Below are 17,469 nucleotides of genomic sequence, written 5' to 3'. Positions count from 1 at the left end.
AATTACAGACCTATAAATACTGCTTTCCTCTACTACTACTACAATTACTCTGTAAATAAATTTATATATATATACACACATATTTAAACACTGATCAAAAATGTACCCACACATAAGCAAAAACAAGTAAAAAACCATACTACTAACTCACATGAAAATATCTTTTACACTACCCTCTGAATACTCTGGATATTATTTATATCTCATTTAATATTTCAGTTTTAGCAGGCTTAAAATTCGGCTGAGAACTTTTCCAGTAATATTTAAGCAGAAAAAAGTTACGGGTGAGAGACGGATTCAAGTCATTTCTCAGGGTTTCTGCTTGTCTACTGTACATACATCTGTTTTCACTGTTACATCTAAAAACAATCTGCCAGTGTGAGCTACATTAGTTGTGAATCAAGTGCAATTAAGTGCTGGGTTCACAAAATGTGATTTCATATCTACACTGCAACCAAATGTTCTTGAAAGCTTGACTTTAAGAAGAGACTTGTGATTTTTCTCAGCTCAAACAAGTGTCTTGAGGAAAATGAAATCAACTTACATGAGGGTAAGTCCAGGTCACGCGATGCTAGTCTTGTTTTATGTCGAATGCCGATATATAAGCGTCGTCGAAGTGGATCAAAGCTTTCTCCAAGTGAATGCGCCAACAGACAATGTTGAACTGACGGACTGAAGTCTTGAAGCTTAGCTCAGAACATTCAACATTCTATGCAACATTCTATTGCATTATTGTGTCATAGGTGTAGATGGAATGGAATGTTTCGTTAGCAACCTCCACAGCAGTGTTTCATGAGTAAATACACAATAAACACATGGATTAAATTCAGAAATTTGTAAAATTTGCGCTCAAATCAGCCCATGGTGAAAAGATTCCTACATAATATTCACCTGGAAGAGAAACCCAGGGGAAAACTCACTTAACGTGTACACAGTGTTTAAGGATACAGGCCTTTTCTCTTTATACACCATCATGAACGCAGTGAAACACAAGGCTTCACATGAATTTAGGCTGTTATTAGTGTCTAATAAAACTCATTTTCAGTCAGTCTGACATTTGCAGTGTATACATTTAGTTGCCACAACGAATGAAGTCTAATACAACAGTCCTGCAGTAAATCCTTTCTTTGTGTTGCTGTTTAACTGCATTTCATTATACCATTATTTTGTTCTCCCCATTTATATGACTGAGGGTAGGTTCACTCCAACACCGCTCTGTATAATAAAATACAGTTCAACAGGACCACAAACTACATCCTCCAGAATGACCAACTAACACTTTCAACAAAAACTCATCGTAAGCTTCATGAAAGAAGGATTTATTGCAGGAATTAATTCATTTTAGCTACTGAGCTGCAAACTTTTATTCTTTATCTATCTTTTATTCTATACTCTGTGTTCCTCTCTGACAGACCATTGATACTGTCTTCAAAAGCAGTAAAATATCTGATATTATTATAGTTTGAGAATAATATCCCATCAGTGATCAAATTTTTCTGAATTAACAAAAAAATCAGCAAGAGAAAAAGTGAATGAATGCTCGTGTCCGACTGCCGCTGCATGCAAAAATTAGGGGTTGGCACATCAAGATCGACAGTTGGTGGCGTTACTTCTCCAGCAGCCATTAAATCGTCAAGGATTAGGTAAGTAAAAGAGCGTCATTCGAACCTCAAACAAATGACGGTGATGTGGAAAACTTGATGGGAAACTGCATTTTGCTTGTAGCGTGTATTAATGTGAGGAGCATTTCAGTCTCATCGCTCCACATAAATCCTGATGTTTTCATCGGCCTCCCATCATGATTTACTTATTAAGTTTGTTTCATTAGCACTTTGTCACATTTTGCTTTTATAGGTACACAAAAGTTTCCACATCAGCCAAATGTAAAAACCTTTCTGCGATATGTCTATTTTTTTATGAACGTAGGGTATAATGAAAACCTTTTTTTTCTGTTTCAGTTTGTTTGACCATACAATCTTTTTTCTTTCTTGTCTCTGTCAGTTCATGAAGCACAGTAGAGACCCACAGCTTCCAGTTAAACCACTACTCTTTTTCTTAAGTTGTCATTTTATCACTGATGTAAATGAAATTCAGCTGTTTTCATTTTGATCAGGATAGAGAAACACACACAGACACACACAAACAGTACACATTTCTGCTGGAGAAACCATCAACTCAGAGGAGTATTAGCACTGCATCCTTGAATTCAAATCAACTGAATTCAAACTGAAATTGAAACTGGAAGATGTGTATAAACGGATGTTTTGACAGCATCTGTTGTTCAGGTAAAGCGGGTTATCCACTGTTCATGTCGCAAGAAAACTGAGCAGCAAATTGCTCCCAGTAGCCAGGCCTACACCTTGCATGGTAGCTTATTGTCATGGGTAAGAAAATGTAAATGAGAGGTGATGGATAAAAGCTCTAATGTCCAGTAAAGAGTCTTGGTTGTAAAGATAATTTTGCCCATCTGCTATGCAGGAGAAGCCAGTCACAGATGTGAATCACATTTAAAAACTCTTGTTCATTCTTATAACTGAGAACAAGACGTTGGACCAGTAGTCTCTGAATTTATTCAAAATTGAAAATGAAAGTGAATTTAATCTAAAGATTGTTTTTCTATGAAGCAAACCTTTAACTTCAGCTTCAAGTGACTCAGTGATTCTTACCAAAATGCACAGTTTGATCAGTCCTCGGCAAAGAAGCAAATATTTTCTAACACAGTAGTTCATCTTTTGTACTGCTGATTCAGCCAGGGGAGCCTCATGTCCATCTAAACCTTAAAGTGCTCCAACTGTTAGTCACCTCACATTGTATAAAAATGATGCACAGAACCCCCCCCCCCCCCCAAAAAAGAAAAAAACTCCTTCTCACTTTACAACTCCATTACTTTCCTGCGGGTCAAAGGCAGCCTTTTGTATGAATTCTGAGCTGCTGCATTGAGTGTTACACAGCAATTTGAGTCTTGAGACTGAAAACCGCACCAATAAAACAGACACAAATCGACTGTACTCACAACAAGGTGGCAACGCTCTCTCTTGTTAAATTATTCAAACTCAGGAACCCTCGTCAGGCTCGGCTGCTGATCACGTACCTCCAGCAGATAAGAGTCCATGATGACTGTCCATTATGTGCCACACTTGTTTTGGAATCAACACCTTATCAAATAATTACATGCATTGCTTAAAATGTGCAACAGAGCTTGAGCTGACTCTCACCATTTCCTTCACACTTCCTCCCACATTCTTAATTCCTCTACTTTTTCTTTTTTTTTTATTCCCCAGGTTTATGTGCCTCTTTCAAAGAATGAAAGAATGGAATGAATGGCAGACAGCAGATGGTATGGAGGAAGGAGGCGTTTGTGTGTCTGTGTTTAGGTGTGTGTGTGTTTGTGTGTGTGTGAGCAGCAGATAGGTAAGGCAGCTCCACAGTATCGGATGACTGGCCGGGCTCCTCTCCGGTTGTCCCGAGCATAAAAGAGACATCTGGGCAGGCTAACGGATCACCGTTGGCCCTCGCTCTGTGTGTTGTGAAGGAAATAATGTAATCTGACAGACACACAAAAGAGGATTTGGGTTTCTGCTGGTGGTCGCTAGCCCAATATGTTAGTGATTAAAACTGGGCAGTTATAAAGATTTTCACTACAGCCATGTGATTTACACAACCCCATCACTCCTCTGTGAGGGCTCGCTGTGTTTTCTCTCCCCTCCCGCTCACACATCAGATGAATTCAAAACCTCCCAGGAAGCTGTTTTCTCAGGAGGAGATTATTTAAATCATCCTCTCTTGTGCTTACGTAACTCTATTAAATTCCTCTTCTTCCTCCTCCTCCAATAGAGCAGCCATTGAATGGCTGCTTGCATCTAGCTGTGAAGGAGAATTTGTCTGAATGTGTGTAATTCTGGGTGCGTAGGTCTCACTACACTGCAGTACAACTTACAAACCACAGAAAATGACAGAGCTCCAATCACAGGGAAACTAAAATTTTCCAACAGCTCCTACATTAACTAAGCCTCTTAAGATAATATTGTCATGCACTGAATATGTCAGACAGGAAGCAGATGAGGGTTATCTAATGATGGCTGTGTTTTTAAGATACATGCCTTGTTTTTCATAATTTAATTAAATTTTTCAAGACTAAACCTCTCTATTAATAATTACATATAACTATGATTGTTATCGGGTTCATTTAAAACACCAGCTGAAAAAAAACTTGATTCCACTGTCAGAATAATGATTAAACTTTTATGAAATATAACTCTAAGGGAAAAAGAGAACATCAGACAGCAAAGGTCATTCATCAAATGAGCAATGTTACTACTCAGGCAGTCGTTTAGTCTCTTAATTGATAATGAGATGAGACACGTCAGGATCTATCTGAATCAGCTCGGAATATGACAATGATGGATCGATCATATGTTGAGAAGAGCAGAGGAAACAGATCAGTCAGGCGTGAGAAAAAACAACGCACAAGCAGAGGAGAGAAAGCAGTGCTGCTGGTGATTGTAAACATATATATATACACACACACACAGTTTCCTTAAGGCAGGTTTGCCACAGATTTTTGAAAACTAGACCACAGTAAGTGAGGCAGGTCAATGTTTTTCCATTTCACAGCCAAATAAGCGCTTAAGATAAATGGCTTAGCTTTGACTGTCTGATCACTTGTGTTTCAGTGCCCTGCAGAAAGTTGGCTAAAACTATAATACAGCCCTGCTGTGGAAAAAAAAAAAGAAATATAAAAAAAACAGTATCTGTCATGTAACTGTCACCCCAGAAAGGTCTCTGTACTGCTCAAGCAACTCCTCTCTTTCACTCTCTGAGCAGGATAATAATCGCACTGAGCCGGTGTGAGTGTGTATGTGGTACATACACTCCGCCTGTGCCCAGCTCATAATTATACCTGTCAAAGAGCAACAGACAAAACCAAAGTAACAATGAACCTTCCAAATTCTCATTGATATTCAAAGCAGTCCTCCTGCAGTCTCATGACTCCCACAATGGTTGAGCGGAGCCCCAGAGAAAAATACCCAACAAGCTCAATTCAACCATAAATCCCCTCTGAGGTCAGGACAGCTCCACGCTCGTGGTAGTACCTCTGATCAAAGTTATCAGCCTACACTGTATAAAAGCTCAGAGGCTGGAGGGCATCAGTGAGACAGCTCCATCAATCATCACCCACTGACAAACCCCCACTTAGAAGAACACATTACTTTGCTTAACACAATTCCTCACTCTTAACAATGTCATGTTTCGATTGCCCTCATTCTCACACACCTTTCACTTTCCAGTCTTTATTGCAAATACAAAAATACAATAGTTATCAAGTCAGGTTTATTTAATTGACTGTCTCACCACAACTACACTATATAGCAGATATTACAAATAGAGATGTCCTGAGCAGATCTGAAGGATCAGGGTGGTGCCCAGTTTTTGATGAATCATAATTGGCTATATAAATCATAACCCATTTCCAGCAACAAAACCTTTTTGTTTTTTCCCCTGACTTCAGGTGCCAACCTAAATTAAAACTTCTACATACACGGGTCACCTGCACCTGTACAGTGTAATGAAACTCTCATACAACCGCCCTGCAGTAAAAATAGGTTTATGAAGCTCAGTGTGTTAGAGAAGAGTTAGTTCCATCCTGTTGTGGCAGTGCTATGTGGTGTGCTTTAAACAGTGTATACGTTGATTTTATAGCTGTATCTAATGTTTATTAGGCACACCTAGCTAAAACAACTGCAGCCTAATGCAACAGTCCTTTATCACTGAGAGCTGACTGCACTGCAATCACAGCACTGCAAACTACAACATCTAAAATGACCATAAAGTTGAATCAACATCTCTCTACAACAAAAGCTGAGCACTATAACCTTCATGAAGGCAGGTTTTACTGCAGGGTTGTTGTATTAGATTGCATTAGTTTTAGCTAAAGTACTAATAAACTGACAATCAGAGATGTATATCCTTAAGCATTTCAATTTACTACACATTCAAACAACTTTACTTGCACGAGGTGCGACTGTGGTTTCACCACAGGCCTTAAATAATAAAGTCTTGTGTCCGTTAACTTCAGAGCACCCTAGGGACTAATAGAATAAGTCACTTCCTCCCTGCAGACAGAAGTGACCAGAAATGGGGGGATTCAGCTCATTGACTGGATATTAATGGCTGCTTCCGGTGATTTAGTGCAGTGGAGACCAGGTGATGGATTGGGGACACCTTTGCTGTGAACTGAAGCATTTGGCGGCTCCATTGTAAAGCAATTAGACCGTTACAACAGAGTCACTTTGGCAGCGAATCAGTCTAAGAGACCCCAGGTGGGCCAACCAGAGAAGAATAAAAATGGTGCCTTAAGATGGACAAAATGATGAGATATTTGACACCGGAGGAGGTGAAGGAGGACACATATTCCTGATTTAATGTCGGGAACAGCTCACAGGGATAAAGCTGCATATGTGTTTTTATGTGCACGTCTGAGCTTGCACCAATTTAAGAGGCTGGAAAACAAAAATATTTTAAAGGCATTAGGGAAGAGGAGAAAAGACAATAGATGGATAAAATGTCAGCAAATGTTAAAGATCATAGCTTAAAATGCTGCAACTGACATCATCTCCTGCCCTGACTGAGACTACATGAAAAAAAAATAAGAACTTTCCTCAGTATGTTTCTATCTTCTCCCATCTTTTCACCATCAAGCCACCAACACCAGTAAACATTTCAATATTCATCAGTGCAGCATGGCACAACACAAAGCCTGTGAGAACACGGCACCCGCCCACTTCATTAAAGCGATTTATAAATATTTCACATGATAATTACAGAGAGCAATAGAAGTGAGGAGCTAAATTGAGCCTTGAAGTGTAGTATTTGCCAGAAAGGCTGGGGAATATGACTAAAATCAATATTGTGATATAAATAATATTTTTCCAACATCTATATTCATCACAGCGTGAGCAAAAATCACCTGTAAATGATGAAGCAGTTGATGTTTCGTGCAGTGAACTGTGCTCCACTGTTACACATTACAGACAAAACTTCATTATTCAATGCTCCATGCATCCATTATGTTTCTGCTTCCTCTCCCTCCCTTTTCCTTTCACTCTGCCAACTCCTTATACTACAGCCAATGTACCTAACCAACACTCAATATCTTCTACCCTCCCTCCTGATTAAAAGCTTGAGAGACTTGCACTCCTCCATTTATCTACCTGAACCAGACAAAACATGTTTCTGTTCTTTTCTGTGAGATAAAAAAGGTCGCTTAAATGTAGAGGTCCATAAGACGTCCGGAGAAGAAAGATTTTCTATCCAGATTTTGATGAAAAGAGTGAACATCTGTGGGCTTGACAACATTTATGTACTGTGGGCTGAGTAAATGTTTTATTGCACGGAAGCTTCTAAAACTCTGTGTGAAGGTGGCAGTTCTAAGATGGTCCAACATGTTATTTTAAACCAAATTTAGGGATTTCTCCTTCTCCTTTGAAAACTTTTGGCCAACATGAGAGCTGGTAGCTGATGGAAAAGGCAAATGTGTCACGCCACTGGGTCTGTACGGCTGATGGGAATTTTCTTCCGTCCTTGGGGCAGAGAGTTCAAGCCGCCAAAAAGTTGAGAAGAATGAGAAGAAGTGCTGATCCCCCAAACGTCAACCATGACTCGTTTCATACTTATACAGCCACACACAGTCACAGCTGGAAGCTGGCCAGTACAAGCTGGTGGCCAAATAAGTGTTAGCCAGTGGAGCAGTAAGGTGCTAAGTGTCTTGCTCAAGGGCACCACAAGGGTAGTTTTTGAAGTAGCACCCATGAGTCCGCACTTTGTTTAAGCACACTGGTCCAACACTTCCGTCTGCTTCCCTCCGTTATATACAACTGTTGAAAAATCCCCATTTTAACAGCCCTGGTTTACAGTTGAATACTGTATTAAAGATATAGTGTTTAATTTTGTTATAGCATCATCAAATCGACACTATTCATTGTCCCACAACAACAATGAGCCAGGAGGAAATTTTAAGATTTGATTAATTATTTAGGTAAACTTTATTTTTGTAGGACTTTTCACTGATGTAAAAATCATAACACAACAAAGTATTCACTAGACTAAGTCCTATAAAGAACACTCAGGCATCAGGTATGCACTGGAGATCTCCAAGCAGAGGCTGACAGGCCATAAATGTTACATATATCAGCATTTTTGCATTGGTGTTTGGTGAGTGTCATCCAAAACAGACAGGAGAGAACTTGCAGTTACTGTATAGATAACCCTATATTCATACTGTCATGGAAAAACTTCAAAGTCAGCCTTTATGCCAGGTTCAAAGGTGGTCCTGTTCTATGCACATTTATATTCAGAGAAATTATAAATTAGGAAAACTAGAAAACCAATTCAAGCAAATTAAATAGTATGAGAGCTAATTACCAGATGAAACAAATGAAAATTGCTGTCTTGAGACACCACTGATCTGTGATTATGTACCGCAAAGAAAGTGAATGAACCGCTATTAAATTGATTATGACAGCTGAATGAAACGCAAAAGTTCTTCAATTACACCGCCAAATCCCCTAGACTAATTGATACAGTACATATAGCATTATTTGCTTTGTGTTTTTTGTTTTCTGGAGTGATATCTTATTTAAATCATTATTCCAGTGAGAAAATACTAAGCCTTGCTTTTTTTCTCTCTTGTGGGCAGTGCTGAAATAAAAAAAAAAATAATAAAAAAATTAAAAAACCAGTTACATCCTGACAAATCTTTTCAACATGAAACATCTGAGAACCAAAGAAAGGTCCCCTCCTTTCATCATGAATACAGCTTATACAGAACACTTCAACAAAATGTATTCACTACAAGACAGAGGCGATGTTTTCTCATAGCGAGTTCATTCTTTTAGCCACTTAGAGGGAGCACTTTTTTCGCACAAATCCTGGCGTAGCAAGTACACCATGATTTGTATACACATAAATTATTTGTATGAGTGCACACATTCAGCAGAATGAGCCTTGTGTGATAGAAAATGCCATCTGAAGCCCTGCAGAAGTGGTTAGGTAAACCAATGGGCTTTCAGAGGCTGTAGTAAATGGGACCATGGCAGAAAGAGGCCAAAAAACAAGTTATTGACTTGTTTAATCTATTTAGTAAGCATTTTGTTTGTTCCAGGGAGGGTTTTTTGAGCATGCATGGTTTTTTAGCAATGCCCTCCTTCACATTCAGTGAAACACACATCCCAGCAGGAAACTCACCAGGAGACAGGACATCCTCCAGTGGATGCCACTGAATCAGTTAAGGGTTAAGTGTCCTGCTCAAGGGCTTGTTAGCACGGCAAGGTATAAGAAGAGAAGAGAAATAATTCACCTCCACCAGCACAATGTTTGTGCTATTTGCTGTGGAGCTGCGTAACCTTGAGGGTGCCTTTAGGCAGCAAACAGCCCCATGTTTACAGAGAGATGCACTCCAACCTTACTTAGAGACCTGATAGACATATCTGCTGCTCAGTGTTATTAGACACATACCAACACAAGAGTGTAAACAAGTCCTGAGGTCAGGCCTTAAGGCATGCACCTCATTTATTTCAGGCTGCTCATTGCAGTGCTTAATCAGCTATAGCATACACCACCAAGACCCTCAGATGCACAAATGATGCATGAGTGCTAACTTACGCTCAAGAAAAGCCAAAAGACACCAATGTCCTGTCCTGTCCACTCCATCCTTCTTTTTTTTTCCTGCTTTTGGAAAAGGACATCCTGGAGATATAAAACATTTTAAGACTTGTCCTGCTGAGAAAGTCTCCTTGAGACACTAAAAGAGAGTCCTCATCCTTGAAGCCTTTAAAAGTGAAACATGAAATACTTCCATTAAGGCAGGATGTAAAATCCCACGTATTTGTTGCTCATCTATCAGTCACATACTCACACTGTTGCCTGTCAGGCTCTTGTAGCGGTCAGAATGAATTCCTCTAACTGTTGGCATTGTTCAGCTCTTTTCCACATCATAACTTTCTGTGAGAGCCGTAATTTCTGGCAGTTTGACAGATGATTCAGACCCTCGTGCATTTCAAGCAGTAAAGACGTCGGAAGACACTTTCAACTCGTTTTCACTCATCAGGAATTTATTTCTTCTCTGGTAGCTAAACACATTACACAAGCAGTAAGACTCTCTTGTAGGTTACAATAACTGTAACACGTCCTGGTTTGTAATCTCTTAAAGTTTTTCTAACAGGAGCCCTCAGGTGAATTAAACCAGTTTTCTCTCTGAAAACAAAAGGCACAAGTAACATGACATAACATGTTAACATTTGGGATGGACCGTTGGGCATACTGAGTTTAGCAGTTACCACCAAGAAACCCACCTTTGAGGCTCTTTATCAAAAATCAAACACACCAGGTAACTGCCGGAACACGCCGTTTCCTGGGATCCTTAAAGTTCAAATAATGTGCAGCGGTGAGGTGTTAATTCTGATCACCGCATAATACTATGTAAAACGGGTAATAAAGTAGCTGCAGACTGTCCGCAGCAAGCACTCTGCTGCAGGTCTGCATGTTGACAACATCAAGCAAGACGAACCGCTGTCACAACCGCGGAATTGGCTCCAAGCTATGAATCAATTAATGCCGTCCTTAAGTTTAACGAGGTTTCTATCTGCCTCTTGCCATCTAATCAACACACCGGCCATAAGCAGTGTGCAGAGCCGCTCCAGGACACTCACTCCCATCCCTCTGACTTGTGGCCAAGTGTTTGCATGTCAATGTGCCTGGCAGCAACCCAGGTGTCCACCCAGTGAATTTAGACCAGCCAAGTCTTCATCTTTTTTTCTTTTTTTTTTTTTTAAATCCCCTCACCCTCTGGTCCCTTTGCAGGCCCGTCATTGCACCAGCTGTCCCAACACATACCAAACTACAGTATTTCTTTGAATTACCGGATTAGAATTACAGACAGATTTCAGAAATAATTAAGACAAAAAGGAAGACAAGGAAACATGTTGACCACCAAGGTCATCCCCAGCTATCTTATCCTGTGTCTTCTCCTCTGTCTGTCCTGGTGGCTGTGGCTCTGCACCCTCATTCTGCCTTTATTGTTTTTTCCCTCTCACACTGCCATAGTCTTGAAACCAATCAAATTAAAAAGTCTGAGAGACACGCAGCCTGTGGCTGATGGTGAGACAAGACTGCCTGTCTTCTTGATGTTGTGGCTCTGCCTCCAAAACAACACAATTTATGTCCCTATCCCTATCCAGTCACATCTCCTGACGGTCCAGCACATCACAGTGAAGATGATAAAGAAAAGGTCTAAATGCTGACTGGGTAGCTAACGTTGGCAGCGACTCTAGGGACCGGGGCCAAGGCAGGCTCTTAGGAGAAGGAGAGTCAGGGACAGAGAGAAATACAGCTGTAAGCCCTTGACTCATCCCCTGGGCAAACAACAATCTACTGCTTTCAGAGGCCATCCCTGAATTCATCAGGCAACACAGGTTTGCTAAAGTGGAGCGGATTAAGCCTAAGTAGAAGTATACAGCAGAGAGAAAACAGTGTGAATGAGTAATGTGCTGGAAAGAAAATAAGTTTAAAGACTTATTTAAAGTCAGGCTCGTTGTTCGAGTGGGATTAGTGATTTCTTATTTGTGTGTGTGGTAAACATAAGTGACTTTCATATAACATTCTCACTGAGCAAACGAGCCATGTTTTAACTGCTGAAAGAATCAAAGATCAAAGATCACTCAGCACTCTTTTTGAAATGATCAGATTGGGTTGTTTTTGCTGTAGAGTGCTGTGGCCAAAATATTTATAGCTTATAGCATGTTTGCCAAAAAAAAAACAAAACAGAACATCTGTTTCCACATCAAGCAGAGACGTATCAACACTATGATTCATTTGTAGTGATGCTTCAGTTCACCTAGTGAACATAAGTCCAATGCTCACTTCAACAGGTAGCATACAGTGGGTTTATCTGAGCTTTTCGGGGGGAAACAGCTTCCTGTTGCTGCTGGAAACATGGTAAATAGGAGGGCTTAAACCATACCATACAGTAAACAAGCCATAAGACCAAAACTGAGCTAAACGAGGCTAAAAGGTCTTTGTGGTGCTGTAGAGTTGGGTGATAACTTTCTTTCGGTTCTTTCCTATGAGTGTATATAATATAAGTACCTATAAGTGTTGCTTTGAAGTCTGTGGAAGCACAGTTCAGTTCAAGGTGAGGAGACAGGATCAGATGTGATTGCTGTCACAACTGGATTCATCAAGAGTGTCCAGACAGCAGCTTATTCAGAAGTGACATTTCATCTGTCAAATGTGCCAGAAGCTGAAACTCAGTGAGCTGTTTGCAGACGTGGATGGTAGCTTTAATATGACTGTACATTCCAACAGTAAAGAATGTTATAATGTGTTAAGAGGATTTTAGTAAGAAATTTTAATGAATGAGATTATTGCAGAAATTAAATGTACTCGAAATGAACAACTTCAATCTGTTTTTATGTTATATTTCTTCTGTTATAATAAATATATGTTCATTCACAGTCTTGTGGTTTGCTGTCTAAGGACTGGGTATTAGTGATTCAGGTATTGCTTAGCTTCAGTGTTTAGGACGTTCAAACAAGAAATAAGTGCTGTTAGAATCAATCAGCAGCTCAATAATCTGTCTACAACTCCCCTAAAGTGAAAAAAAGGGCAACAAGGTGAAAATTCAATAGCTTTAAACTTCTTCCTTAAATTTAGAAAAACTTCTTAATCTATAGAGAGCTTCACAAACACAGCACTGTGGAAACACAATGTTCAGACTGAGTGAAATATTCAATCCTAATGTGTTTTGGCATCAGGTAGAAATATTGCAGATGTCATCTGCTATCTTCAACATAATATTTCCAATATAAAGCTTGGCTGCACAACATAAGTTTGGAATGATGAACTCATTAGTAGGTCTGGCAGAGTTTAAAAGGTTAAATGATTATGGTCTAAAATCCTATAACAACATTTAGGCTGAACCAAGAAGGCATAAAAATAACTGAACTTAAGTATTAATGCCCTACAGGGGGATTTTATCTCAGACAAGGCTTCTCTCCTGTTGGCTGATAACAGCAGGAGGCCAAGTGGCAGTAACAGCAGAGCGTCTAGTAGTCTTAGTTATAGACATGCCATAGTCATTATGAAATGTTTAGTAGTTGAAACAGCAGCCGGACAATCATGAGTTAAAGAAAATGAAGGAATACTACAATACCGAGAGTTGTAGAGATCACACATAAGCAGAATACATTTCATTTGTCTTTGGTTTCACTTCTTAGTCTCAACTGGTCACATAAAAAAATGACCTTTCTAAAAGGATCTTCAGCAAACTCTCTAATCGTTTATTTACAGTAGCAGGGATCAATAGCCTTTGCTCCACAGATAAGAGACAACTTTAAATGTGGAGAAAATTGATTGAAAAAATGAGGATGGTTAATTCCATCATTAGTATTCTGTCCTACGCAGTTTGAGATCACATTCAATATGGGGCTCAGAGACGTTCTGCTCTGGTCTTGCAAAAGAATTTAGTCTGTGGAGCAGATTTTAGAGAAACTACTGAGACAAAACCAGGATAATGACCGCTTCACTTCATCACACAAGTCTATAAAAAGATCACGTGTACGAACACACTGGGGCTATCAGTGTTCCCTCTCAGATGTGTTGACAGGACAGATTATAAGCTAACAAATATTTACACCACAAAATAAAAAAAGCATACATCTTAAAGATGGGACCAACTTGGGGACAAGGCAAAGGAGAGGCACAGTTACCCAGACGGTCCCAATAGGACGGGGGATGGCAGTTTTTAAAGTATCAGGACCTTGACCTTGTAAAGCCTGAAATTTTACCTGAAAAATCGGTGTATAACATGTTCTCATCTCTTGGCATTAGTTAAAAGCCTATATGGGGAGTATTTGGGATTTACTGGAGGTAGAGGATTGCCTTATAGTTGAACCTTGCATAAAGTGAATTACAAGAGTTCACATGGGAAGCTATAAACACCTGGATGACTTTTTCAAGATCAGAGAAGGTTAGTAAGGACTTAATTTGAGCTATAATCCATGGCTCACTGTGGGAACAAACCACTGACCTTTGAACTACAGACAATCACTATTTAAAAAAGCAGCTTATAGATATTTGGCAATTTGGTGATTATTTCTCTTAGCCAAGGCAGTTTTGTTGGCTTTTTTTTACTGATAAGTCTTCTCTTGGTGTAAGTGCAAGCCTAGGTAGATGAAAATTACAGTGCTGAACCTTTTCTGTCGTTTTCTTTTTCTTTTATTTGGCTTGGTAAAAGTCTCACTGAGATTAAAAGTACGTTTTTCAAAAGAGGCCGGGCCAAGAGGGCAGCAAAAGAAAACTGTCACAAAAATAAATATAATATGGATATTTTAAAAGCTAATGTACCAGCCATACACTACAGTTATGAATGAGCAGGCATGAATTTCCAAAAAAATAAATAAAAACAATGAGTAAGGCTCAAAAGCACTGAGTGGGTGTCTTTCTTATTTCAGATCCTTTATAAGTGCTTTGAATCTTTTTAAAGCACTATGAATGGGTGTGATATGAGTACATACAGAATGGGCAGACGTGTGAATGAGTGCAAGGTAAAGACAGTCAGCAGAAAGGAGAAGCAAACATTAAGATTAATTTTCAGTACAATGGAAAGCTCACAGGACTCATAAAACCAAGGACCCTGCAAAACTTCCTCTTAAATCAATCTTCACTATACACAAATCAGACATGCTCTTTTATCACCTCATTTGCTAATAGGCCTTCTTTACACTCAGTGACATTAACAATAGTGCAAAGGGCTAAAGCAGTCCCACTCTTTATCCTTAGTTTATTATAGCTTCAGAGCAGAGGGGCCAGCCCCCGCCTCTCTCCACACATTCACACAAACACACACTGCCCTATGGCAACCAGCTGCTTTGAAGGTGTCCAGTTACCTGCATGCTTCCTAGAAGTAGTAGTCAGCCTATAGTTTACACAACAATGCTGCTGCTGAAGAAACATGTTGCTCACTGTCATCAAAAATAGCTTATCCCAGCCAACAAAATTATTTCCCATTTACAAATCTCTGGGCTTGTTAGCTCCAAGAGGTCAGTTTTAGACACCGAGGCCAAACACACAATTAATATGAGGCAATATGAGCTTATTATTCACAGGAGATGTAGGTTTAGAGTACAGGGCCAGTAGCAAAGTGCAAACCGTCACCGTGACTCTGACTTCCCTGCCAGGTCACTGAATTGCTATGGGCCACTGAATTTATACCCTCAATTCAGGGGATCAATGTGCAGTCTGTAATAGCTGTGCATGTGCCGGGTTGGTTTAGTAAAAAGAAATAGAAAGAAATAAAAAAAAAACCTTACCTTCACTGCCTCGGCGTGAGTGACTTTGTCGAAGACTTTGTCGTTGACTTTCATGATCTGGTCACCGATCCGGAGACCCTCTTTCTCTGCCAGGCTCCCCGGCTCCACCAGCGACACGTAGATGCCGACCCCGTGCTCCGACCCACCGCGGATGCTGAAGCCCAGGCCCTCGTTGCTCTTGTGCCGCTTCATGGTGACCTGCCGCAGCTCGCCCGGCGGCTCGTGGATAAAGTTCCTCCCGAGGAGCGGCACCAGCGACGGAGCTGTCCCGTCGCTGCTGGTGCTGAAGCTGTCCGGCGAGCCCCGCAACGCCACCTGAAACTCGGGCGGCTTGTTTGGCGAGAAATGCCCGGGGGGAGTCGGGCTGGCGCTGGGGAAGTCGCCCGGTGGGGTTTCGGCGTTGCCATTGCTCGCAACTAAATCCGATTTTAAGTAGAGGCCCTCCGAGGTGTACTGCTCGAAGAGCAGCTGGTCAGAGCGGGGGATGACCAGGCGCAGCATGGGCAGAAGTTGCCGCTTGCTGGGCGCGTTGAGAATAACGTTGAGGGTCTGCACCAGGTCATACACGTTGCGTTTGGAGTGGTAGACGTTCAGACAGTGGATGAACTGCTCCCTCTCGAAGTCGTTGAGCAGGAGGTTGAGCGCGTTGTGCAGCTTTCTCACGTTGGCCGACAGCGTCCGCGCGCTGGAGGCCACCGAGTTGGCCGAGGAGCTGAGCGACATGCGCTCCAGGTCGGTGCTGCTCATCCTAGCGGTGTGACCGAGACACAGCGCCACACTGGTGCGGGTTAGAGAGCAGGCATTCCGGACTGGCGGCGCGGGTTTAGACCGGCGCTTGGCATCACGACCGCCGGAGGACGTGTACTCCTCCGGTTATATCCATGCTGTCTGCCTCTGACAGATGCTCCACTTATTACCCGCAATTTGCTGGCCGGGGCTAAGAAAGGGTGCAACTCCAACGGGCAATTAAGTCCACCTAATTGAATTTCACAGTCGACGCAAATTAATTAGCACTTACCATAAATTTAGATATCAGTAGCCTAATTGGATTTTTTTTTTTTTTTTTTTTTGCAAACTTCACGCGCGAAACGGTGAGTCAAAACTGAACGTGCAACAGCCTCGCGGAAAAGTCGTCGCGCTCCGTCAGAGAGCTTAGTAATGAGCCACGTAAGGCTCTCAGCCTGCGTGTCATTAGCTGCGGTCTTATTTTCCAGGAGGTCAGGTGGCTGCCGAGCCGCCGCTTCTCTGGTGTCCGCCTCACCGTCAACAGCCCCGCAACCGGGCGGAATAAAAAACACCAGGGACTGAACACTACTTGTACTTGGTCCACTGTTGCGCAACAAAATCAACGAGAAAACAACAACAACAACTATTTCCTCGAAAATTATTAGAAAAAAGTTGTTTTTACGTGTTGTGGTTGTTTGTTTATCCTACCCAGCGTCTCGAGGAGTTCATAATATCCCGCTCCGGACACGGTTTTAGTTCCAAACGACGCCAAGTTCACAACAACGTATATCCAGCAGCGTTACAGGAACCCAGCCGCATTTGTTTCGTTGGTCGTGTTTTTAAATATCCGTGCGTTTGTAGCTTGAAGCCGACGTGGTGCTTGGCGTCTCCCAGACCCTACTACACCGGCTGCGCGAGGACTGGCGGTTCCTTCGCCTCAGACCGTCCTCTGTCAGGAAATGACGCAGCCGCGTGCAGCCAATGCGTTGCCTCTGACCAACAACATTTGGCTCGTGGCACTGCCACAGCAGAGACCAATTATGTTCCTGAACAGGACTTTAATGAGACGTTAGAGTGGCCTCCCTGCGGCCAGTTTGTTTTAGATTTTCCAGTTTAGTATGTTAGATCTTATATGTTCTACTGCATGAACAATACAAGCAGTGAATTACAGTTTCAAATGTTTTAGGTTTTTATTTCTTGGAGTATTTCAACAGGTAATTTAGCTACTAGTTTGTCCTCCTACTCACTTGTCCTATAGGGAACCCTCTATTTAAAGTTTCTTTTTATTTAATTTTTTTCTAATTCCTCAATATTGTCAATAGACCTTTTTCACAGCAGTAACTGGCATTACTGACATTAATATGGTTGTGTTGTATTG

The 17,469-nt window shown here is 41.1% G+C and overlaps 1 protein-coding gene across 1 annotated transcript in view; it reads right to left on the bottom strand.

Annotated features, from left to right (window-relative positions):
* The window catches only part of whrna (whirlin a), a 120,178-nt gene extending 103,199 nt beyond the window's left edge, over nt 1-16,979 (bottom strand). Inside the window, exon 1 of the mRNA XM_041058987.1 lies at nt 15,366-16,979. Coding sequence (XP_040914921.1) covers nt 15,366-16,112 — 747 coding nt within the window. The 5' untranslated portion in view covers nt 16,113-16,979. The remainder of the gene's footprint in view (nt 1-15,365) is intronic.
* Between the last annotated feature and the right edge of the window lie 490 nt (nt 16,980-17,469).

Source organism: Toxotes jaculatrix, chromosome 16 (assembly GCF_017976425.1).
Source record: "Toxotes jaculatrix isolate fToxJac2 chromosome 16, fToxJac2.pri, whole genome shotgun sequence".
Lineage (NCBI taxonomy): Eukaryota > Metazoa > Chordata > Actinopteri > Toxotidae > Toxotes > Toxotes jaculatrix.
The sequence above is the reverse complement of the archived record's forward strand: the minus strand, read 5'-3'. Positions and strand labels throughout refer to the sequence as shown.